Source organism: Agelaius tricolor, unplaced genomic scaffold (assembly GCF_023055355.1).
Source record: "Agelaius tricolor isolate 1412-34295 unplaced genomic scaffold, bAgeTri1.0.p SCAF_4, whole genome shotgun sequence".
NCBI classification, from domain to species: domain Eukaryota; kingdom Metazoa; phylum Chordata; class Aves; order Passeriformes; family Icteridae; genus Agelaius; species Agelaius tricolor.
In genome coordinates, this window is record NW_027269264.1 from 13,737,037 (window position 1) to 13,761,307 (window position 24,271).

Sequence of the window (24,271 nt, forward strand, 5' to 3'; positions counted from 1 at the left end):
GCTGAATCTCTATTTTTGTAGCTGACACACTGCAATTCATACAAGCACATTAAGAGAAAGGAGCAGAATTCCTGAAGAAATGGTAAAACATGAACTATAGCTCAATATTCCAAAAATGGAAGCAATTAAGATGATGAACATGCAGATCCAAACCTGGTTGTCTCAAATTTTTTAATACGCATATTGAAAATCGCTAGCCATACAGCAATGAACCACTGGAGGTCTCGGCAAAGAACGTTGTTCTTTACTAGCACTGCTCAAACCAAGCCAAGATGCAAGAATAAGTTCGTGGTAATCAGATCACACTTTCCAGCTTCCCAAAATAAGAGACCTGCATTTTACAATACACAACTTCACATAAGGTTTTCTTTATTTAACTTGTCATGTCTACAGGAAATCCTTTAATCACAGACAACAGGATTTTCTGTGAACCAAGAGGCTGGTTTAGTATGATGCAAGGTTTTTTTAACCTTATCTAAAGCCTGTCTGAGAACTCAAGTTCACAGAAACTAACTTCTCCTCAGGAGAAAACTACACTGATCACTCAGGTTTCTTTTGACCACCTTCCAAATCTCCTCCTATCTTTGAGGGAAGTATATCTTGACTCAACCTGCATTAAAGATGATCTGCTACTTAAAAAATACCGAAGAAAATTAAGTTACCTCGTTAATACACAGCTGTATAGCAGCAACAGCACAACATTTTCCTATTACAGGATAGAATGCCTTAAAAGACCAGATATTATGTAAGAACTATCTTTCATTTTAAAACTCCTATGATTTTAAATTTTAAGCCAACATCTGAGAAATACAAGGTTAAAGTTCTACATCTTGAACTTGTGTTCACTGAAACATCTTTTCTCCTGGCATCTATAGCAGTTTAGTAATCATTTACTGACAAGTAAAGCTTATCCATCACTAAAATTTGATTCTAGACACAAGTGTCCCAACAGTAGAGTCATCAAATTTCATTACTGCAGCTTATTTTGAATGGTCACTGCCGCTACTACTAATTTATTTTTAGTTTAAAATTTTTCTCCCTTTAATGATCTTATGTTTTCACTGTCTTCTGCTCACTTAACACAGTTCTTCTGAATATGTCATTTGAGAACATGTTCTTATTTTTCCTTTTTTTCTCCAGTTACTAGTGATCCTGTCCTTTCAGGACTCAAAAAATCACATTAAGTGCAACATAATCATTAATATGCCTTACTTACTTGATAGAATTGATACCTGTAACTGGATAGAATGCTAAAGGCTCAAATACATACATCATTTCAGCTAACCACACGTAGGAGCTCTCATTTGAAAGATAAATGTAAAGGAGTACGAAATGTTACTCCAGTTCCTCCACTTCCATACAGTTTTAAAGACTGCATTTCAATAGAGAAATACTGGGAAATCAATGTAAAACAACAGTAATCAATGTAAAACAACTGAAGAGAAAATGTGTACATTTTAAGTATCTTTTCCTATGTTGACAGAAAGCTTCAGAAATTACATTAAAATAGCAGGTTCCTAATACACTTACCAGGCTGCAAGTTATCAAATAAAATCAGGAGTAAGCACAAAGCAATAAGCATTGAAGTCAGATGTAAAAATATTCCTTTTTTCCTCTACTTGCTCAAATGTTATTAACAGCTGACTGTTGATGGTGATCTCCTTAAGGCTGCAGATAAACATTTAGTGAACAGAAATCCATATTTTATTTTTCCCCACTTTAATTTAATACATAGAAGGTTTTTCTGTGTCCTCTCTGATAATAGGGTCTGGTACTATTCAACTTGGAGAAAAGAACTGGGAACATTCTTATAAATGTGTAAAAATATTTAATGTGAAGAAACAAAAAAAGACTGAGACAGACTCTTCTCTGTGTTGCCCACTGGAAGGACGAGAGGGAATAGGGCACAAACTTAAACACATGAAACTCCATTCAAAAATACTTTCTTTCCTCTAAGATCTCCCCAAACCTGGCATAGGTTGCCCAGCTGTGGAGTCTATAGTGTTTGAAATGCTAAAAACCAGAAAGGACATGACACAGACCTGAACAGCCCAGTCTACATGACCCTGCTTTGAGCACATCAGCTAGAGAATCTCCTCTTGAGAGGTCCTGCCCCTCCAGTGAGTTAGATTTTGGCTGAGATCATAAAATATGCTGAGCTACCAGGGAACCACAAGGATCACAGTGTCTAGCTTCTGGCTCTGCACAGGACAGGCCCAAGAATCACATCATGTGCCTGAGAGTGTTTTCCAAACATTTCTGGAACTCTTGTCAGGCTGGTGCTGTGAACACTTCCCACTGTTCCAGTGCTCAGCCAACCTCTGGGAGAAAAACCGTTTCCTGATCTCCAACCTAAACATCCCCTAACACAACTACAGGCCATTCCCTTGGGTCCTGTCACTGGTCACCACAGAGATCAGATCAGTGCAGACCCCTCCTCTTTCCCTCACAAGGAAGTTGATGACTGCAATGAGGTCTCCCCTCAGTTTCCTCTTCTCCAGGAGAAACAGACCAAGTGACCTCAGCTGCTCCTCATAAGCCTTCCCCTTAAAGGCTCTTCACCATACTCATGGCTCTTCTTTGGACAGTCTCTAATGGCTTAGTGTCTATTTTTATATTGTGGCACCCAAAACTGTCCCCAGCACTCAAAGTGAGGCAGCCCCAGCACAGTGCAGAGTGGGACAATCCCCTCTCTAGCCTAGCTGGTGATGCTGTGCCTGATGCTGTGCTCCTAAGGACATGCTTGGCCCTCCTGGCTGCCAGGGCACTGCTGACTCATTCAGGCTGCCACCAACCAGGACCCCCAGATCCCTTTCCATGGTGCTCCTCCCCAGCATCTCATTCCCCAGTCTGCCTGCATCCAGGTTTCCCCATCCCAGGTGCAGAATCTGGTGGAAATAATGCTCCACAGATCAGTATTGATCAAATCGTCTATTGAGCAAAATATTTATATTTGGTAACCTCACACAGGGACAGCAATAGTGGCATAAAGCTGACAACTATACAAGTACACAACTGAAACATATGGCTCTTACTATCAAGAGGAAAGAACAAAAACATTGCAAAGGAGGCAGCAAGTGGAATCTTCTCAGCAGAATCAATCACAGCTGGATTATAATGATTAATAATATGATAGAGAGGGCAATCAGCTGAGTAGCCTTTATTTCAAAGAGGAAGCCCTTCTCTCAGTCAGACAAATGATGCATTTTTTTCTGTCCAGTTTATCTGTATCTAACACTCAGACTGCATCACTCAGATGCAGCGTCAACTAGAGCAACTGCTAAACAAAGAGGGGCAAGTCAAAGCTGCATTCAATAAGCCCTGGGAAGAAATCACTAGATTCAGGAAAAGGTGTATGATACCACCATTCCTAGCTACCTGCACGTTGTAAGTAGGTGTCTGCATGAGAAGAGACCTGGGCTTCTCTGTTGGACACAGCTAGCTCCAACAGACTCACCACAAGCCACAGCTGAGCTTCCCAAACTAGATGTCTTTGAGAAAACATGTTTTCCCAGAAAATACTGCACAGCAGCTGTAAGAGAAGGGACAGATATGACAGAAACAGCTCTGCAGATGTTAAGGTAGGTGGAGAAGGAACAGGAAGAGGTGCTCCAGATCCCAGAGCAGAGATTGCCCTGCAACACATATAAAAAACCATAGAAGAACAAATATTCACACTGCAGCCTGTGGAGTACCCTACACAGGTGGACATGTCCTCGATGAAGCCACAGCCAGGGAGAGCAGCCCACACAGCAGCAGGTTCCTGGCAGGACCTGCAGTGCCTGGGAGAACCACATCCCTATAGCAATCTCTTCCCAAAGGACTGCATCCTCCACAGAGCTGTGCTCTTAAAAGATTGTATCCTATGGGAAGTGCCTATACAGACAGAGGGACTGAGAGTGCAGCAGAGAAGAGCCCTCACAGACTGATCACAACCCATACCCCTATGGAGAGAACCCACACTTTTCTTTGCAAGTCAGATTTTAAAAACCTTAAACACTAGTAGCTCTACCACTCCACCATTTCTGCAAATGTCTGTTTCTCCTTAAAGAATGATGGGAAGACTGAACATATCACAAAGATTTTTGTTTAAAGATTAACAGATTTTAAAACAAGTGCAGGAGGAAAAGGCATCGCCAAGAATATATCAGAAAAATGAAACAAATAAGATTAGAGTATTACATAATGTACTTTGTAAGTATATTAGCAGAATACATTCAGGTCAGGAAGGTGCAAGCTAGCCTCAGCCTGCACTTTAAGAACTGGCTATATTATAACTTGACTTGTCTTCCAAGGTTTCCAGAAAATATTTAAAACAGTCAACACAGCATACTATCATCTACAAAGTAAGTTTCCAGATGTTTGCGTACCCTCAGTTATTACATCATTGAGAGGAAACTCCAACTCCTAATATATGGTTAACAATTCTAGAAATCCTGTCACATCATAAATAATAGCATGACATTATACAGGGAACACTTGCTTCTTGGTGCATTTGCATCTGTACTTCCGGAAAGCTAATTAAAACAGCAATCACAACAAGTGGATCTACTAAGACACTAATCCACTAAGCTGAAAGACAAATGCACAGAAGAGAAGAAACTGTTGAGAAACAGAACACCAGAAGCACACTTACCTAAATTTAAGAAATCTGAGCTGGAAGAAGGTGGAAGTGAACTTTGTGTGGAAGGAACTGTATTAGCTGTAGATGTTGAGGCTGGATTAAGGAAGTCCCCAAAGAGGTCTGGACCAGACAGGGCTTGATTCTCTGAGCTTGATGACATTGTGAATGGATCAAATGGATCGGCTAAAAAATAAGCAGAAAACAAAATTATCTCATGACAAACTGTAGAATAAATGAAGTTGAAAAAGCCTTACTCCTCTGATGGCACAGACAAGAAGCAAAGCTCATGCTAGTAACTGCAGCAGCCTTCGGTCAATTTTGTGTGGCAAAGAGTAACCACCTATTCCTTCCTCTAGACAAATGAACATGGTACAAAAACGGTTTCAGCCATACATAATATGAACAGCTATGTCTTCTAAAGCATCAAGACTCCATACAATTTAACAACATTGTTAATTTCATCCATTTAAGACACATCTTAAGTTTGCATGACCATCTGACACACAGAAGAATTACACTTATTAAATACTCTATAATGCCAAATCTGCAACTAGATTTGAAGAAAATGGACTATTACACTATTAAAAAGAATATGAAGTAAAATGTTCATACTACCATTCAGACTTGAAGGCATTGGCGATTCTGGGGCAGAAAGCACGTCAACCCAAGAATGAAAACCAATAGAAGTAAGACTTCAGCAGGTCTCTAGTGATCCCAGTGAAGAAAAAACTAACTGGAAGAGTATTTATAGTCAGCATGGAGTAAACATGTGACAGTCAGCTGGAATCAGGGCATTAGATATTCCTGTTTCTGCTGCCCTCTAGGGTCAAAACCCCTGAAGAGCCCAGGGAGTCCTGCCAGATTCACTCAGAAGCTGAAGAGAAGGAATAATCCTGCTGTAATACCCCAACATATCCTCAGGTAATGACCACATTGTACAGGACACAACAACAGTTCAAGCAAATTTTCTACAGCATACATACAAAACCTCAAGTTTGTTGTGCAAGCCAAAATACAACAGCAGCCAAATAGTCTCACTTCTGCAAGTATCTCTCTTAATACAATTCAATGAAATACACTGAATGAGAATGACTACAAGAATGTGATATACACATGACTACTGATCAAATGTTTCATGCAACATCCATGGCTAAAGAAAGATAATGTAACGAAGGTTTCATTTTATAGAATTCTACCTATGTAAAAATGGTAAATGACAATTACTCTTCCCTGACCACAGTAACAAAGTTCAATAGTGAAGTGCCTCAAAATAAGAAAACATCTTAAATCATCTAAATGCTCTGTGAAAAATATTTCTAGTTGTCTATAGATGAAAGCTTTTCGTACATATGAATTATCTTTGTGCAAACAAACAAAACCTTGTAATGGTTTCCCAGCTTATGTGAGTAATACTCCCAGAAATCTCACCATTAACTTTAGGCAGAGAATTGTTATTCCCAAAAAGTGACAAAGAGATGAGTATCCACTGGTAAGAGGAACAGAATCTCTGAACTAAAAAACCTTGCTTAAATACCAAATAGACAGCACTACATAGCATTCTCTTTAAGGATACTGACTTGCCAACAACATCAGTAAAACCAGCAAGAAAACATCTTTTAGCAGTATCATTATCCTACTGATTTTAACAATAATCTACAGGATTTCCAGTTGCTCGGCAGTCTTATGTGATTAACACTTAAAAATCCCACTCAGACATTTGACCTAAGCAGCAAAGCTCTGTACAACTAATGCCATTGCTTTACATAAAGTTCAAGTTATGACAAGTCTATGCCTTAACAAGGAAAGTTATGGATTTAGAAAAGGATCTAGCATGCAACATTCATGTGGGAAAGCTAAGAATTCCTTAAGATACTGAATTCCTTTGAAATGCAAAATTTGATACTTTTCTACTTACAAAAGTTTAAAGTTAACGGGATACTGGCAACATAACAATATCTGGGTAAGGTACAGAACTTCTCTCCTTCATGCAGAAGTAACACCTGTTCTACTCATAGTCTTGCGACAGACTGACATGTCTTCCCCATTCACCATCTGGAAACACAGTACTTATTTTCTAAGCACAATGCAAGCAGCAGTTTTCATGTGGTGCCCAGGTGACAAGTGCTGATATTAAACTCACATACCTGAAGACGCAGCTGCTGCTGAAGATGAACCCTGAGTGGCAGCTGGACGCTGACTGCTGAAAAAGAAATCTGTTCCTTGTCCAAGAAGATCTCCAGTGGGCTCATTTGAAACCTGTGACACACTGCTCACAAACAGACTGTTCAACAAGTCAGCATTACTTGATGAAGAGTTCATTTCTGAGATAGGTTGCTTCTGTTCTGCTGAAATATCAGAGTCTAGTCCCAGCAAGTCTACATTCTCTTCAGGAAGAGATTTTTGTAACGGTGCAGATGGAGCTTCAAAACTGGCTTCAAAAAGCAACTCTCCTTCTGGAGTAGAGTCTTTCTCATCAACTGCACTTCCTTCATCTGGAAATGTTGGGAACTCCTCATCTGAAGGATCACTCTCTTCCCTGTCATTAGACAGCTGAACACAATCATTTTTAGATGAACTGTCTTCTATTCCACTTTCAGGCGTTTTTCCTTCTTGAATAGGAAAAAAAAAAAAAAAAGAATAACATCTTTAAATAACCAGCATTATTCTTTTGACTAGGGTAAGAGAAATTTTCACGGTGACATATGAAGTTAATTCCTAACTAACCAAAACTCATATAAGAACTGATGAAAAAGGAACTACATGCTGCCTGCTACCTCTTTGTACAGGGCAGACAAAGGAGCAGCTGACTACCATATTTGCCACTCCACAAAGATAGGCATTACAATTTTTTTCAAAAAGAGAACTGACTTGGACATTCATCTCAGATCACTATGTCTCTTAGAGCTTACAAGATTTCTCAGTAACTGCTGTACTCAATAAAAGCATAAGGAGCTGCTGACATTTTTAACAACAAAGCAGCAATCAGAAAAGGGAGTTACACATGTGCTATAAAATTACATTTTCTTAGCCCTACTTACTGATATGGACCCCACTGGCTAATCTACTTTGTTTCCTCTGTTCCTCAGCCAAAGTGGAGCTGTGGGAGTGAAAAGCTTCCTTGGAGATCTTTAAGGTTAAGATTTTTACAGAAAAAGAAAAATTTAGCTCAGCATTTAAGTTATACTCAACACCAAACCCCCTTACTTGGTGTCTATCCAAATGAAGGAGAATAACCATTTGTTATTCTATAGAGCTCATTCTTTAAATAGCTTTTCCTCATGGTTAGTGAATTAGAGATATTGCTGCCTAAGAAGGCTTAAGTATTCACTGGAAGGCATACAAGACAAACATAAACCACACAATACTTCAGAGGAAAACCTGTACCTTTCCAGTCCAGAGAGTGAAAGAAGTTGTTTGCATCAGTACTACCGCTGTGTGGGGATTCTGTATCAGTAGGTGCACTTTCTGAAGACTGCTCCAACTGGGATGCCTCTGCTTCATACTGTGCAGTTGAACCGGGCTGTCTAGGCAACTCTGGTTTCCCTATAAAACAGAATTTAAGCCAGAGCCCATAGAGAGAAACTTCTCAATCCTCCACATGGCAGCTGATACTTGTCTGTCAAGCTGACTCATGTAGGAAGACAATTATCTCCAATCTATTGCTCTGCAATTGCAAATTCCTGCCCCCACCACCTTTGAAATTAGCATTAACTTCTTTTCAACTGCAAAAACTGGTAAAGCCCAGTTTTGAACTAGGACATTAAATCAGAATCATAAAGTAAAACTCAAGCATTCTATTTACATTTGTAGGAAAATGTAATTAACACCTCACTTGTACCAACCATCCCCTAAAACATTCAAGAGCTATGAACAGTATCTGCAATAAGAGACAGAAAAACGCAAATGCAGCTGTAGAAAAACCCAGAATATGCAAAGCCAGTGAAGAACATGGACTAAAGAAGACTAAAGAAGACTAAAGAAGAACATGGGTAAAAAAAAAAGGGCTGGTACACTGTATGATGCTATTAACTGCTTCTTATATTTCTTATTTTACTGAAATCAGGTATCAAGTGATTCTTGTGTAATATTCAGTTGCTCTGTTACCTACTGCTGTATGACCTCTAAAAACCCAAGTTTCTTCAAGACAAATGAAGAAGACTTCCTAAATTAGTTAATATTCATCCACTGTTTGAAAAAAAATGGATGGACAGCTGGGATAAACCTATTTGTCTGAATTTAAATTTAGACACACAACTGGGAGAGCACTTTTTCACTCTCCTTCTACATTCTCAGTAGTAGCTTAGAGATGCTGAAAACATATATGGAAGATCATAACTAATGAAAGAGTAAATTCAATTTTAATGGCAAGTTTATTTAAAATCAGTTCACAGCACTTACTTTTGTCCTATTCCCTTTCCACCAATCTTAAGAAATACTTTCAGTGTAATTTGAAATCCTTACATTTCCTGTATCAATCAGAAAATAGAAGCAACTTAAGAAAATAAGAGTAACTTTTACAGAGCCCCATCATCAATGATGATGTAAAGCTAAACACCTTAGCTTTAGAGATCTGATAATTGTGTTCACAATAGGATTAAGTTAAGTTAAATAGAAAAAGGCCTAAATCATAATACAAACAACACATATCCTGCTTGAAAGAAATAAAGGCCAGCAGCAACTATCTTGTATGAAAAAAATGTACTTGAGATGTACCATATTAACAGCACAGGGTGAGATCTCAAGTATCACTAAAGTCACCACAGTAATCTTCGTCATGCTTCTTTATCCTCAAAATACAGAGAAGGCTTAAGAGCCTGAATGAAAATGTCAAAGCTAATCACTGATACCAGGAGAAGAAGAAAGATACTGAACAGCATTAACTGCAACTAATGCAGGCGTCTACAGATAAAGACAGATAATAAAATAGTGTCTGCTGGAACATATTAGGAAAAGTGCAGGAAATTATTTACAACATTACATGGCTATACATAAGAATGTTGAGAAAAACATTCTTACCTAAAACCATTTCACTTAAAATTATGCTCACATAATTTTAAGTGAAATGATACTGGTGCCAGTTTAGCCAAATAAATCCTCTTCAAGACATTGTGCCTACAAATACTGACTGTTACAATTCCATTTGCTAGAGGTCCCTCCTGCAAATGGCCTATTCATAGCTTTGTAAGCTATGAAACCAAGCACATGTAAGCACAGTAGAAGTAAGACAAGTATAATTACAATCTTCATTACTGGAGGATAACTTAAGCTCCTCCATACAATGCATATTTTTAACTGATATTTACAAAAAAAAACCCTTTCCGATTTCTTTCAATTAATGGAACATCAAAAATTAAACAGAAGCTTCAAACACTAAGTACGTTGAAAACCTTCTCACATTCTCTAGTTTTTCAATGGATTCATTACCAAATTTTGATAAAATCTCTTGCTGTTCCTCTCGGGTGGAGAAGAGGATCTTGGGATTCAGTCCTTTTATATTCATGTTATCCCAAGGTGGCTGTTCACAGCTGGGCCTATCTCTGGGCTCCACCTCTACTTCCAAATTGACTTGAAATAAATCAGGGTATTTCTCTTGTATGTCACAGGCATCCAGATCATATCTGTAAATACACAGACAAGAAGTTTCTTGATACTGATGGCTAACTGGATTACATCTACTACAGTCCAAAACAAAACTCTAAAGCAATTAATATAAGACATTAAAAATGCTGTATTTGTTTACTTTTCCCATTTTAAACAGGTGGTATTTTTGTACATTGTATAATGAACAAAACATCTCGTTTCCTTAAGGTGAGTAAACAAAAGACTCTTATTGCAATCAAAGTCATCTACTTCCTGAACTGACTATATTTCCTCTCCCAGTATATGTTGATGTTTGGCAGGTTAAGCAGTTTCAAAGACAACTTCTTCCAGTCTCCTACAAAATGGTGTCAACATACTTGGCAAATTTCACTGTAGTGGCATTTCGGGGCACAAAGCCTGTATGGAACTGAATCTGAAACATCTTCATTGAAGCCATCTGTTGAAAACAAGAAACAGGAAACTGTATAAATCCACATGAACAGTATGTACAGTGTTCTGCCTTTAACATAATGCAAAGTATTATCAGTATTAAAATATTTTAAGTACTTGCTTTGCTACAAAAATTTCCATTTAATTACAAGTATACTTTATCTTGAAAGATTTAAATGCATTTGAGATAGAACATAAATAGATCTATTACTAGCACTAACAAACCAAAAGACCTTCAGTAAGGTATGTCTCATCACTAACCTCAAAACAGACTGTCAAAGTCTAAAGTATTTCCAGATCCTGTTCTGGAGGCTAAAACTGTATAACCCTTGTTCTTTTTCTGAACAGCATATGTTCAGAAAAATCCATTGTGCAGTATGCCAACCAAGAAATACATGTACATCACATACAAACGAATAGATTTAAAACAGTTTTAAATGTACCACATTTAAAGGGACACTTCAGAAGGCATGAAAGGAAGTTTTTTGTACAACTTTTTGTACAACAGAAGTTTTGTACAAGGGCTTTTGTCAACTGACTCATTTTAATCACTCAACTGTTCACAGAAAAACTACTTTCCCATGCCTGATGGGAATACAAGTGTCCAGAAAATGCTACTATAGAATATTAAGGTAGCTCCTGATCTTGCACAAATCCAAATTACAGCTCACTGATCAATGCAGCCTGTATTTGTTTCCTAGCATTAGTCGCAACACCTGTGATATAGTCTTGCCAGTCCTTACAAAGAAGTGATGCAGCAGTAGTCCAGAAAATGTTATAACAATACTGAACTATGAAAGCTTTCCTTGTAAATGAGTATTTCCTGAACCTCATAACCAGAAAGCAAATAATAGAAAAAGCATTGCCACAGATGAAGGGCAATGATTCCCCTCTATTCAGCACCAGTGAAGCCTCAGCTGTAATTGTGATGCCCAGTGCTGGGCTCCTTAGTACAGGAGAGACATGGACATACTGGAGACAGCTCCTCTGATTCTTCCATCCCTACCATCACTTTCCTAGAAGTTAAACTGAACTCTCTCTCTCTCTCTAATTAGCTGTGAGAAAGTAGAAGACATTCATAACGCCCAAGTCAAAATATAGAGGAAATCTTGAAATGTGGTGGTTCATCTCTGTAAGAGATCTGCAGAGAACTTTGGGGGCAACTTACAGCACATAAAACTAAGGACACATTGAATATTGTTCCATCAAACCTCCAAACCCAGATCATCACACACACTGTTGATGCATCATTTGTTATAGCTGACAGCTGAGAAAATTCTAGTCTTTTTTATCAGTGAATGAATGCCAGAGAAACCACATCAAAGAAACTCTATCATGAATAAAAGTGAGATGGTACAAGGAGTATAACCTAGCCTTGGCTAAATTTTGTCAGTTTTATGCCTTTCTCCTAATAACCTTGAACCATACAGTAGTTATTTTTGCGCATTAAGGAACCATTTCACTGATTTTAAGTCAGTAAAAGTCATTAATAATCATTTCACTTTAGTTTTAAGGTATTCTGGAAGATCTTGTTGAACATGACAAGATTTGATACCTTCCTACTCACAAAGCAGGAAAAAAAAAACGGGGAAAACAATTTCAGTAAACACTATATATGAATACACATGTATGTCCCACATGTACCGAAACTGGCTGAAAAACTGTCTTATCAATTTCCAGAAACCTCCAAGCTCTAAACTTTGTGCTATCTGTCCTTATCTTTTACATGGATTTTTAAGTTTAACTGGGTTACTTATCTGGAAAAAAAAGAACATGCCTGTCTTTTAAAAAATTTTAAGACAGGCTTCATTAACAAGTTTTTTGTGATCTTGCAATACAATTGCATCCATAGTTGAATTAAAAAAGGAAATATGCATTCTCCCTAGTAGAAAAAAGACAAGTAAGAAAATCAGCTACAAAAATGGAACCTGACTTTAGAAATAGCCTATAAAACCACATGGATTTTTCTGGCCTGTTTTGTACTGGCAATCTCTGGAATCCCACTTTTCTGCTGAGTGGTATATTTCCTTTGTTTGCAGTTTGTGTGCACAGAATTAAAAAGTTCTGGCTTGTTGTGCAACTTAACAGATAATAATTGCTGCCTCAAAAAAAAACTGGCTGGGGACTTTCCCTAGAAATATAACAATTATCAGTACTGAAGTACTTTCCAGAAATGCTTACAAAAGCGTCTACACGTACAGAATTAGGAGTGGACATTCTCAGAAGGCTTGAAAAGGTTGAATTCATAAGTGAATGAAAACCTCAAACATTTTTCTGAACCAAGAATAGTAAATAAAGCAAAGTACTCAGTAGATAACTAGTAGTTACAAAACTGCAACCAAAAAAAACCCCACATCTTCTATTCAGGCTCTTAAGTTCATCATTACCTTGGCTTGTAGTCGTCCTCCTAGAGTTGACCTGGCATGATAGATCACAATGAGAACATCTCCTTGGACTGTTATACCCAATGGGATTACTGCTTTCCCGTCTTCAATTTTAAACTCCCTAAAGGAGAAAAAAAACATAATCATAGTCAATTTAGTTTAAAAAGAGATTAAATAGTGTATTACTTTAGATTAACCTGCTTTCTCCAAGGCCTTCAGTAGCTGAAAAGCTACAAGGACTTCAGTATTCTCTCATTTTTCTTTTCTATGATTACCCACATCCAGCAGTGTTAGTACTATTTACAATTGTGCAGACACCAGAGCTGTACAGGGGCTAATAAGCAGTCACCTTGCAGCTGCCATGCCTGGAGGATCCTTACAGTTTCCATGACTGAGACATGATGTTATGCTCAGCACAAGTACATTACAGATCAATGTTCCCAGTCTTACTTCACATGGATTGAGAAAAGAGTCTTGCTCAGTGCCTCGCAGGGTCCAGTGTGCCACCCCACCATCACCCCACTGTTCTGCAAGACCAGCTGCTGTAACAACCACATTCACGATTCATCTTTTGAGACCAGCTAAAAGGGGACAGAGGAATCTAGAAACACGTAAATGCTAGAATCCACAAAAACGTAATTTGCTGTTTCAGAGCAAGTCATAATCTGTACTTACTTCATTTTGTCATATTCCTGGGAGGTAGTGGCTACTCTCTCATCTCCCACATAAACCTCACAAAAAGGCCTGCAGCCATTACGCTGCTTACTGAAAAGCGGAACGGGAGTCATGACAATTGATCTGACCAGGATGGGCTTGCTGTGAGGAATAATGGGTTCTTCAGCCATCATGTCACACATGTACTCAATGTATCTGCCAAAACCAGATGGTACTCATTTAGTCAGAGCTCAAAATTCTAAGAAATGGGTGAACACATAAGCAAGTTACATCTTACTCAGTCACTAAGCATTGTTAACAGTGAAACAGTGGGAACATTTACCACCACCTCCAGCAAACAGATTTTCAAAGCTGAAAAAGGCTCTGTAGCTCTACATATAATGACTTGTAAATTAAACTAGTCACTATTTCAAAAGGTCTTAAAATGCTAATCTAGGAGAACTATTTATTTTGCATCTTATACATAATAGATCACTTAAGTCTTCCTAAAGGGTTTAAATTTGTCCTGATTATTATATATTATTTTGTGGACAATCCCTTAATTATACATGAAGTAAATGTGTACAAAAACATAATCTGTCCTTTATACTGAATTAATACTTTATTTCCCATCTTTCAAAATCTAATCCTTTTTTAGGAAACACCCTTACTACCACTGTTACTTGTTATTCATCCTTTACAGTTATAAGATCTAGCAAATTAAGTCAAAGAAACAGTTTAAAACATTTTTCAAAGTATATGCAAGTTACCTCTGCATGCACTCCAGAAAAAAAAAGCACACTAGGCATTTTTACTGCATTGACAAAAATAATTTCTGGTACTCCCTCAGAGCTTGCAGTGCTGTGACATAATAAAACCTATTGTAATAAACTAGGAAACATGAAATAAGTCTTACACATGTGGAAGAGGATTTTATAATTAAGAAAGCATTCAAAAGCTCTGCACACCCTTGTTTTCACTCTTAACGTTTCTTCTCCACCGGGTATATTTGACCTATTTCTGATGGGTACTTACAGGCTCAGAAAGTTCAGAACTCCCTTTAATTCATGATACAGCAAAGCACTTGGAAACAGATCTTTGAACACAGACATTATTGAAATAATTTATCTTTCTAAAGACATCCTATACCATATTCAGAATTGAATAACTACTTGCTTCAAGAGTCCCTTACAGTACCTTTTATGAGAAGGCCAAATGCCAGGTGGACAGCGTTTCATACTGAACATATAAACAGCAGCTTCAGCAGTAGTGAAGAGACGACAAAAACACAGAAAAGAACAGACTACAACAGCAGATGCTGCTCTTCCATCCTAGTAAAAAAAAAAAAAAAAAAGTAGCTTTGTTAGTAAATCTAGTGGAAAAAGCGTTATCCAAGTTACTAAAGAACATCCCATTATGTATCCCCTATCCTATCATTATTTAATGTCATGATGTCCAAAGTCTAGTGTCGTTATTTGATTTGAAGTTTGTAGCTGAGTGTGAAAGATTTTCATTTAACTTCCACACCATACAAAAGATATTACATATTACTTTCTTGTTCAAATGTGAATACTACTTTAGTTTAACACTATTTGAAATTTTGAGTTTATATTCTTTACCTTACTGTCACTAATACCGAGTTTTTAGGTTTGTTTCCTGGCTGCTATCTGAAATCCCAGAACACTGCTATTTTTGACTGATAGCCATGGACTTCTGCTGCAAGAAAAGTACAAAGGCTCAGAAGAACTAAACCACTAAACTCTTTAGACCTCTGTCTAAAACTGTTAAGAGCTTGCCAAGAAACAAAGAGAAAGAGATTAAAACTAGCTTCTTTCTGCAGGAATCCCCACTACACACATATCCCAGATACATCCCTGTATTATAAAAGGCAGAAGATTTGGAAGAGATAATGGTTGACAGAAGAAACCTTCTCCAGGTTTGTTGGCTAGCATCATGGAACAGAATTTTTATCATTCATTTATTAAAGTTCTGGTGTACACTTTACATCACATCTGGCACAAAGTCATGTTTATATATAAAAGTTTGCCTCACATGTGAGGAAAAGAAATGAGTTAAGTACCTTGAACAAAACAATTCAAAGGAAAGATCTTACAGAAACTGGTGCTAAATCATCAAATCTTCTTCTTACCTACTTGACCAGCAATCATGTGACACTGAGGTAGTTAGTATCACATTAATATAGAATTAGATGCCTAACCTCACAGCAGCATTGAAAATTATACTGGCTTTCAGGAGCTGACATCAACTGGCTTTTTACTTTCAAAACACTAGAAAACTCAAAAATATGGTTTGTCAGATTAACAAATCCTGGTTTTGACTCTGCTAATGATATTCCCTATTGATGGCTATACCATATCACCAGACAGGTTTTCAATGCTTTCCAGCAGCATTGCAAGTATTGTCACATAGCCACGTTTCGTTTTTTACTCTGCAGCAAAAGAAGAATGTCAAAATTTCACATACAATTATCTTAAACAAATGCAAGAGTGACCTAATTTTCAAATTCTGAGCAAAGTATTCTTTAAATTCATTCCTCCCCCTACCATGTTTAACATGAGGTGGCTCTATAGACAGTTTTATTGCTTTTTTTGGTTATATCAAAGTTATTAATACTTTGGAGAATAGTGAAATCTACAGAGCAATCTGCTGCCAGCAAAAGCAGGTAAACCAGAAGTCTTACAGTCAGTTTCTGAAATTCTGTGGGTACAGTTTACATTCTAAATGGACAGTAATGGGAAATGCAGCGTACACCCACCTATCACACAGAAAACAAAAAATGGAGCAAATGCTGAAAGAGTAGAGAGGATTTTTTTTTCTTCCAAAGGATACTTTCCCTTAATACTGCCTGTATACTGCCTTCCACTCTAAATGCAAGTAAGCAATGGCTACATTACCATACCAATTTCCCTAAGGAGAAAATTGATGTAAGTAACTTCCCTACAAACACAGCAGGAAGGAGTTGACCCTGGGGCATCCAGCAAAGAAAGACAGTAACAATCACAAACTGAATGGATACCAGCACCCTTCTTCACAATTTAAAGCTCTATTGAATAAAGCACTTCAGACATAAACCAATTTCTTACAAGGCAATGCACAATGCAAACATTTTTCTGGTCTTGTTTCAGCCATAAATGCATGTTCTTGCATATGCTATAGAGATTCTGAAGATTTGGTGCTCGTCTTGCTGGCCAGCCACATTCAGAAACCTGCAGTGAGAGACAAGAGATGTGAGAAACAGTATAATATTGACACATATACACAACCTAGGTTATGCAAATGTCTACAAGGCAATTTTACACTTGAATGACACCGTCATGTTGAAATTAAGAAAGACTCAAGAAAAGCAGTGTTACACAGTGTAAACATTACAAAGAAGTCCAATAAAACTTCAGTTCTGTCTACAAATCTGCTGCACAAGAAGTATAAAGAACTCAGATTACTACCTGAAATATTCTTAGAGCAAGGAGTAAAATAAAACAGCTTTCAAATTAATTTGTGCACATATACTTAAGCAAATAAAAAACAAAAAAAAAACCCAACCAACCAACCAAAACAAAAAAAACCAAAACAAAACAAAAAAACCACCAAACCAACAAAAAAAACCCACCAGCAAAAAACCCCAACAACAGAAAGATTAGGCTTCTTTTAATATTTGTCCTTTGTTCAAAGAGCTTGAATGGTTCATTAATATTCCATTTACAATTACTGCTTCAAAACACTAACAAAAAATCAGCTTCACTGCTAAGAATCTATATCCTTAAAATCAACTGTCCAGTAAGGATATAGGAGATGAAACTTGATTCTTGGGGCACTTGAAACACCTAAAGAGTTAGCTATATTAAGAATTGAAAAGCAAGTTACAAATGAAGCTTTTTGTATTTGTTTTTAGTTTCAACTGCAATTGCCAGATATTGAAGACCAAGTTTTCCTATCAGCAATATGTCTTCCTATCTAGATAAAGAGTTCAAGGGTTATTCTGATATAAATTACCTGTACTGATTATCACAAAAAACTGTGTTTGTCCAAGCACAGGAAAAAAGACTGAAATAAACAGTGTAAGTCTCTTCATTGTACTCTTGTATTTTAATTTAAAAATAAGGCCATTTCAGAAAACATCACTTTGCAAGAGATTTAAATTGCACACTCCTTTTTTAGTGCAAGCTTATGCAAAGTCACCAGTAAACAAAGAAAAGCTAAGGCAAAAAGTCCTTTATATCCCTGTTCACCACAGGATTCAATGTGGGCTTCAGTACATCTCAAGTATTACAACAGTAGTGTGTGCTGGTTTCAGCTGGAGTAATTTTCTCCATAGTAAGTAAATGAGGCTGTGTTTTGCGAGGGAATCAATTTGTATTTGTGACAGAACCAAGTGTTGATAACACAGGGATTTTTTTTTTTTTTATTGGTAAGCAGAGCTTAGATAGAGTTAAGGTCTTTTCTGCCTCTCACATCAGCTCACCAACAAGCAGGCTTGGGGTGCACAAGAGGGAGGGGACACAGCCAGGACAAGTGACCCCAGCTAACCAAAGGAATATTCCATAACAAAGGACATCATGTTCAACCCATAAATCTGTGGGAAAAAGAATGGAAGGGGAAACAGTCAGAGAGATGGCATTTGTCTTCCAAAGGAATTATAATGCACGATGGAGCCCTGTGTTCCTGTACACCTGCCTGCCCATGGGAAAAGGTGGATAAATTCCTTGTTTTGCTTTGCTTGTACCTGTGGATTTTGCTTTACCTATTAAACTGCTTTTATTTCAACCCATGAGTTCTTTCTTTCACCTTGTGATTCCCTCCCCATTTCTACCAGGGAGGAATAAGCAAGCAGCTTGGTTGCTGGCTCAAGTTAAATCACAACACCACAAAAGAATCAAATTGAAGTGTTGCAGCTCCAGACCAGAACACAGCCTAAAAAAGCGTATTCAAAAATGCAAAAAGTACTGACTTTTTTCATTTTAATCTACTATTTACTTTCCACTCAAACACTAGGTTTCCTACAAGATGTAACAAAAACAACATTACCTTCTTTTTCTTTAGCTGTGTTTTCAGCTCTAAATGTCCTGACAATTAGCAGAATTATGGACAGTGCCCAAACTCCCAGAGCAATCCATTCCAAAAAGGATTCAAAACTAGCAGAGAAGCTAGTTTCAAAACTACCATTAATTTTAACCAAGATTAAAGAAATTTGTAGAAGATCCATACAGATAGAAAACAGCAAGAAACTAGTAATATGTAATTTCATAAATACCTTCTAAGGAAAGTGTCATAATTAAAAATTTTAGAAGCTGTTCTTCTCTGATCATGTTTAAAGGCTTGCCATAATAATCTTTTGTCAGTATTAAAGTAAACCTAAGCTTCTTTAGGTTCCTACATGGCTGCTGTCATCCAGAACTGAACAATTAAGTTAGTCAGTATTGCTAAAAATCTCAATTTCAATAGGCAGGTAAGAGTTCCAAATACAATTAGAGTTTGTTTTCAAGTAAAATAACTGCCTTCCTAAATACTCCTAGACCATAAAGTGATCATGAACCTGTAATGTTTCAACTAATTATGACCTACTATGACTTCTGAACAAAATCAAGATCATATTACCATTCTTAGTACCAACACATCAGAAATACCAGGTGTACAGACACCTCAGATTTGAGTAACTAAAAAAATCCATTGGTAAGCAAATTCCCAGTCACAGAATTTATCATTCCATAAACAGAGACTGATCACTTTGCAGGATGTGGAATAAATCAGTTCATCACACCAGTCTCTGACTTTCCAGCAATCTAGTGCTAAAAAGAATTGCTGAACATTTTGCTTTGAGGTACCTGCTACAAATAATCATGCAGTAGATTTCCTGTGTAATCAAGTTTTTTTGCCTTCCATCTTGAATAGCCTCTGCCTGAACTTCATATTGAACCAGATACACATAAAGGAGCTGATTGCATTCATCCAAAGAGGCAGTAATGGTTTCTTTCAGGTGTGAAAATACTTTATCTTGTTTACAAGGAAACAAAAGAAAGTGATAGCGATAGGAAGAATACCTTAAATATACCTCACCCCAACTTTTGAAGTCAACTCTGGTAACTGAAATAATGCTAAGGATGGCTCTGTATAATAAGGCCCAAAAGGCTTTATTATTCTGTAACTAATAATGGTTCTAGACTCTCTTCTTGGCAGACAGTATTGTGTGGAAGGGGCATGATCACTTCAGACTGTTAAGGTGCTGGACAACTCCTACACAGTAACAGTCCCAACTGTTGAGCCAGGACAGTCAAGTTTTACTTAGGAGCAAACACTGAAGCCCAGTATCTTGGCACCTAACAAGATGTTCTCAATACCTTGTTGCTGAATGAGGCAAATGCCTTCATATTAGTATCAGAGAAATTGCCAGGAAGGATAATGGAGGCTCAGGTAAGTTACAACAATACTGAAGATGGTGGGAATAATCAGTCAGCTATGCTGAGTCATATGGGAGTCAAATAGTATGTAATGGGGCAAAGAGAAACTCCAGCGAACAGGTTATGCAAATCACTATGTCCTTGACAGAAGAAAATGGTAGAATATAGGAGAGATTGACATTTTAGTAAGACTTTCATTACTTTATTCTCCACTTAAATGTGAAACACATAACGTACATGAGGCATGTTTTCAAAGATATTACTATCCTAGAAGAAAGAGACTTTAGTCTGTTTAAGATTAGTAAGATTTTTTAAGATTAAAGATTAGTCTGCTACCAGTTAAGTTTGGTTTTAAAGCAAGGACAAGGAAAACATAGGTAACTCTTTGACCTTGTATTTTTACTTACTCTTTGGTCATATTTTTGATTAACCTACTTTAACCTATTTTACAATAAAAATCTGAAGGTATAATGAAAACATTATGTTTCAAGGCCTTTTAGAGAAATACACAAAAACTATACAAACCCTGTTATGGAATCTTGAAGGCCTGTATGTTCTTGGAGAGAGATTGTACACAGCATAATGGCCAGGATGTTTAGAGTCCAGACACAACCGCACATCTTCTATATTATTTTTGATGGCAGATTCCACACCTTCAGCTGGAAAGGACATCACTGAAGACAGAACAAACAGCAAGTGAATTTTTTCAAGTATTAAGAGCAACGAAAAATTATGTTTAACAAAGATATAGATATCATACCAGCAATTCTGGAAGTGATGTATGATATATCCAAGTCTCCTTTTGCATAACTGAAAGAAAACACATTGGTTTTAATACTGGGACATATTCAAGCCGTAAGTCTAAAAGCCAGAGCTCTCCGGTGGCACTCACCACTACGAACAATGTTTCAATTCTTCCATCTGAGGCTCGTTACATTCACATTTCTAGAGTTTCAAAACTGAGCTTTCAGAACAGATACTGTGTTTAAGCAGTTACTCATTTAAATAAGTTGCACCAAAACCATCTGTGGGTTTTTGTACAGATACTTTTAATCTTTACCTCACTCCTCTAGCCCCTGCTCTCACTGATAAAAATGCACTGAAGGGTGTCAGTTTGAAAGCCTAATGATGATACATTAATATCTTTAATGAAGAATGTCTCAACGCTTAAAAGAAAGACTACTAGTTGAACATCAAAGTTTAAATTACACAACTCTGGCATGTTACTATCTATCACAGATGGCCATGTTGCCCAAAATCCAAATTCCATATGGGCAGTGTTAAGAACACTTCCCTGTCTAGCCATTCAGGAAGGACTCTGGCAGTCACACTTGAACCACCACCGGACCTGTCATTGCCAGAACTGAAGCCCCTTTGTAGCTGGACAGCCAATGGGCGTCCCGCTTGATTCCCTGCTCCCTGCACACCCCAGACTCACATAGGCAGACCAGGTCTCCTTACCAATCGGACCCCAGGCTTCCCATGGCAGAGTCCCAGATCTATGGCTGCTTAAAGTAATTTAATCCTCCTGGCAGCAACAGAGTAAGAGCTGGAGCTGCTGCCTCCCAGGAGGAACTCCCAAAAAAGGAAACAGCGAGCTTTTATACTCTCATAGGTTATGGGTGCCAAAGTCTGGGGTCTGGTGGGCTTTTATGCCCTCACAGTTTATGGGTGCCAAAGTCTGGGCTCTTCCTGCCGAGTCCTTGGCTCCCGCAGTGCCTCAGTGTCCAGTCACCTGGCTGGGTCACAGGCCCCTGTGTCCTTTGCCTTTCCAAACGTTGGCAATTCCTGACCTCTTGCCTCAGGCTCCCGGCCAGAGCTCAACCTGCAGCTCCCACTGCAGCTGCACCCTGAGCTACCTGCACTCAACACAAAGAGTACCAGAATCTCTTTCCTCATTTAAATAATTCTTACAAAAATTCACTTCCAGAGCTCCCATAAGTGAGCAAGGCATTAGTCACTACTCATCTCTCTCTCATACAACTGTGCACAGTTTAAAAGTGCAGACTTTTCAAAAAAAATCTCCCAGTAATACTTAGGTCAATTCCCTGCACCTTTACCTAATCATCCACACTATATCAACAATTAACTAATTTAAGACCACTATTACTTTTTTGTTTCTATGGTATCTGCTATGTAGCAGAATTAAAAAGCAAGAGAAAAAAACTGAAGAGAGCCAATGTAGGCCAACAACCTCGAGTATAACTACACAAGTCTGCACTCCTGGAATGGCAAAAAAAAGAACAAAACTCACCAACAGAATTTGATTTAGACTAATGGGTGAATTTGATTTACACTACCTTAAATATCTCAGTAGCCTATTAACTCCAGAATATCAAAATGTCATTAAAACACTGTGATGCATATTTAATTAATTCAGAGGCACTAACAAAACTTCTGTATCACAACAAAATTTCAAGACACTGCTTAGAAGAGCAAACCTAGGATACTACACTCAAATTTTGAAATACCAAGAAAGAACACTATGTTTTGATTTTTTACTGCTTGCTAGTAATGATGGAGGTTAGAGGGACTGATTAAAAATACATATTGTATATATAACTGTATATTTAATATTCAAGGATAGTGAGGAGGATTTTAAGATTGGAGAAGAAAAATCTTCTGTATGCAATGCCATTTAACAGTATTTATGCAGAATAGCATAATCAGTGTCCTAGCAATGATAACGACTCACTGTCTCAAACTAAAACCACAAGGGAGTTTGAGTCTCACTAGACATAGCACTAAAAAAAAAAAATCAACAAAACCCTCAGCCTTGAGAAACCTTGCATAAGGATGTAGACAAATGGGCACAATTTCAAAATTTTTTGCACCTTTGGAAGGACATACTTCATCATGTAAGCTCAGATGGTAATCCTGCTGCAGCCAAACTAATTAAGGCAGAAATTTACATTCAGAGCTAATAACAATTACTTACTAAAATTTGTGATGGCTGTAGCCCTTTACGGAGATGAGAAGAGTCAAATGCTATTTCTGGATTACATCCAACAGTTTCAAGTAAGAAAACATGTAATCATTCTAATATCAAATTTTTTTTGGTATCAAGGTAAAGGGCCAACTAATACCACAGCTGTAGAACACAGAACCATTATCCCTTCAACACTGTAACACTGAGGTTAAGCAGCAACTTGTAACATTGGCACAAAACTATTAAGAGCAAAAAACAGTACCAACAGTACTCACACCCATTCCCTTGGAAAGACTTTCAGATAATGACTTCTTACTACCAACACCACTCAACTGAGCTTTGGTTTTTACATTTGTCTAAATTAAAAAGCAACATTAGAAGCATGGATCTCATCATACACACATAGATGTTAAGAGTGCAATTTAGTATGTCAACAACAGAGCACAGCATAGTCAACCTAAGCTTTATATTTAGCAGGAGTATTCCAAGTATGTTATTATTACACTGAAAAAGCTTCAGAATTTTTGCATAGTTTTAATTAAAATGAAGCTTCTTAACTGTAAAATTAACACAAGTCTCAAAAAAATCACCATATCCTTGAATTCATTGAACTTTATTCTGAAGATTTCACAGCTATTTCAGTAGTAAGACCTGAACACATGGTACTCTGTTTTCGGCAGAGTGTTGTATGTCAGAATGGTAACTGAGATTTCTTTAAACAGTAAGAAGGTGAAAAAAGCATGTATTCTTCACATTGTTTAAACATTCCGATGCATTTCAAGATAAAATTATCTGGCTAAAAATCACAAATAAGGTCTTTCCTTTCATATCCTTAACAGCAGAAATTTCATTTAGATAGCAGTTTTGCTGGTAGGTTATAACAGATGAAAAGCATGCAAACATAGTCATACATGAAGTGTTTTCAGCCTGTGGTCCAACAGGGGAAAACACTGTGTTTTTAAGGGTCTAATTAAACTAAAAAAAAAAAGTATGATATGACACCAACATTTAGCACTTATCTGATGATACAGACTTCTTCAAAACTGGGTCTACTTCACTGTGGGACAGGACTAGACTAGTCTAGTCTCTGTATGGAGGCAGAGGGTTATTTCCTTACAATATCTGATGGAGGCCTCCAAGGAAGCTGGAGAGGGACTTTTTGCAAGGGCATGTAATGACAGGATATGAAGGAATGGCATTAAACTGAAAGAGAGCAGATGGATATTAGTCTGGTCTA

General features: G+C 37.5%; 1 protein-coding gene across 4 annotated transcripts in view; it reads right to left on the minus strand.

Moving 5' to 3' along the window:
• GAK (cyclin G associated kinase) overlaps nt 1–24,271 on the minus strand; it is a 67,630-nt gene that overhangs the window by 15,266 nt on the left and 28,093 nt on the right. For all 4 annotated transcript variants that reach the window (XR_011678852.1, XM_071424635.1, XM_071424637.1 and 1 more), the window contains 11 exons: nt 20,866–20,915; nt 20,631–20,779; nt 16,797–16,919; nt 14,890–15,023; nt 13,714–13,908; nt 13,042–13,159; nt 10,582–10,661; nt 10,049–10,242; nt 8,009–8,167; nt 6,769–7,233; nt 4,637–4,807 (listed from right to left, as the gene is read on the minus strand). Coding sequence is in view for 3 of the 4 variants with exons in the window: in XM_071424635.1 (XP_071280736.1) it covers nt 4,637–4,807; nt 6,769–7,233; nt 8,009–8,167; nt 10,049–10,242; nt 10,582–10,661; nt 13,042–13,159; nt 13,714–13,908; nt 14,890–15,023; nt 16,797–16,919; nt 20,631–20,779; nt 20,866–20,915 (1,838 nt within the window). In the remaining variant the exon portion in view is untranslated. The remainder of the gene's footprint in view (nt 1–4,636; nt 4,808–6,768; nt 7,234–8,008; nt 8,168–10,048; nt 10,243–10,581; nt 10,662–13,041; nt 13,160–13,713; nt 13,909–14,889; nt 15,024–16,796; nt 16,920–20,630; nt 20,780–20,865; nt 20,916–24,271) is intronic.